General features: G+C 37.2%; 1 protein-coding gene across 1 annotated transcript; it reads right to left on the bottom strand.

Annotated features, from left to right (window-relative positions):
* Positions 1 to 431: 431 nt before the first annotated feature.
* On the bottom strand, positions 432 to 1722 carry LOC117182496. The gene has a single exon (XM_033375597.1). The coding sequence runs from the start codon at positions 1472 to 1474 to the stop codon at positions 497 to 499; it is 978 nt and encodes a 325-aa protein (XP_033231488.1). The 5' UTR covers positions 1475 to 1722; the 3' UTR covers positions 432 to 496.
* Positions 1723 to 2075: the final 353 nt, after the last annotated feature.

Raw genomic sequence — 2075 nt, forward strand, 5'->3', positions numbered from 1 at the left:
TTTTCTATGACGCAGATTCTCGAATCTTTGAGTGTGCAGCAGCCGTCATGCGAATTTGTTGCAAAAGTCACTTTTCCAACTTGCACTTTGTGATACTGACGGCAAAGGTTGGCAGGGAAACCTTCAAGGAGAGGTCCTGCAGAATGGAGTTCTGACGGTCGAATGTATATAGTGCCATAAAAGGGTTGCAGACTTTCATCATTCAGTTCACACGTTCGTTTGAAGACTTGTTGAAGAGTGAGGTCAGACTTTCTAATAAATTTACGAATCGTTGGCATGTTGTTTTCGAACTCAAATGCACTAAATGTGTCCAAAACTCCGAGTTCATGAACATCTGCTACCAAGTGCAACAAAGAACGTACATTGTAAGACATGAATTGTTGCCCGTACAATTGTTCACATAATTTCACGTAGGTTTCCAAAGCCTCTTGACAGAAAGGATGTAAATCTGGTGTTGTTTCTTCTGAAACTAGAAGTCGCATGACGCAATGGAGTATCATGAAGTGCTCATAATAATCTTCCGAAAGAATATTTTTGAAAACAGTGGGTGCAGTGTAGAGTAAGAGTTGTCTGAATTTACAATGCCGATTTTTCTGCCATTTAATCTTCGGTGTCCGAACTTTCCATCCACGTGAGCTGAAATAACTTTCTTCGCATTTCCTATCCAGACAGAGTGCATTGCCTCGAATGGGACTCGTGTAACTAATGGCACTATCGGAGCCAAAGGAGATCTACCTCTATGATGGTCCTCGTCTAGGAGATTTTCGTAATCTTCATCGGTCCTTAATGGGTGTCTAATACCTAAAAAAATCATTGCGCCTTCATGGCCCTGAACTTCACAACGATGTCCTTCTACTCTACACTTAGAACAGGCATTTGAGGCTGTATGCCCGTAATGATTTAATGCAAATGCTCTTGCAGGTGCATCAGCAATAAAGCATCTTACTTGTAAAGGTAATTGACGATTAGCTATGAAAATTCCACCTTGTTCTTGTATCTCGACAATCTCTTGAACTATTTGATCGAAAAAATCAAACGGATTTGAGGGCTTAGTCTTGCCTTTAAATATACCAACAATAATGGCCCTTTTATCTGGTATATTGAAAATTCTATATTGCATAGGCCAATACTGATCCGGTCCTTTATCTACTTTACACCCGTCTGTACTTAAATCAATTATAATCACTTCTGGCAATTTGTTTTCCGGGAGACTTTCCAGTTTTTTTATCATTGACTTTTTTAATCCAATGTGGAGATATTCTCCACCTGCAATTTCCTGAATATACCGGCTTGCAACAGCTGTTAGCGTGTTCACCAGTGTTCGAGTATCCTTAGGTAAGTAGCGTAAATTAAAGGGAACAGCTCTTAAAGTTTTCAGGAAAGTGTTTCCTTGAGTATGCGTCAGGCCTGCTGCAAGAAAACTATTCTTCAAAATCCTTTTACTTAGATCACGCGGATCTTGAAACACTTCCATCTCGACGTCGCTATTTTCTGAAGCACTTGATTCAGTTGTATCTTATTCTTCTCCATCGTTCTCTATGACATCATTTAGTGACCTATTTATAAAATCAGACAAAGCAGGGCCACTATTACTCGTAGCGTATCCATTGTAGTGGAGAGTAGTAATTTTCATCCTCCTAATGTTCTATAGATATGTTATAATTTGAGTTTGGTTACACAAGAAAAAAGTTTCAACGATATAGTTGACTTTTTAAGAAGAGCAGAGAGTGGAATTTCCAAAAAATAGACAAAATAAAATTGTCAACATAATATTTAGGTTTTGATACGCGAAAATATGCATCTGTAACCAAGAAGTTGATTTTACACCCTAGAAGACGAATTGTGGACAAAAAAGTTAATTTTTATAATGGAAGGAAGAACAGAAAGATGCACATTACTAGTCTTTTATATAAGGTAAGTGTGCCAGTTTGGAAGCTCAAGGTAAATTGCAGATTTCAAATGTTAAAAAAACCATGTTAAACATATATAAAGCTTAAGAAATGGGTTTTATAAATAAAGCGTACCTTTAGAAATGTAAATTACTTATTACTTTTAAAATATCCTGTTAAAATGAA

Source organism: Belonocnema kinseyi, unplaced genomic scaffold, assembly GCF_010883055.1.
Source record: "Belonocnema kinseyi isolate 2016_QV_RU_SX_M_011 unplaced genomic scaffold, B_treatae_v1 SchBZDm_1015;HRSCAF=1137, whole genome shotgun sequence".
NCBI classification, from domain to species: Eukaryota; Metazoa; Arthropoda; class Insecta; order Hymenoptera; family Cynipidae; genus Belonocnema; species Belonocnema kinseyi.

Bases quoted from the DNA above. Each gene is read 5' to 3' on its own strand.
- LOC117182496 (XM_033375597.1), bottom strand. From the start codon at position 1,474: ATGGAAGTGTTTCAAGATCCGCGTGATCTAAGTAAAAGGATTTTGAAG.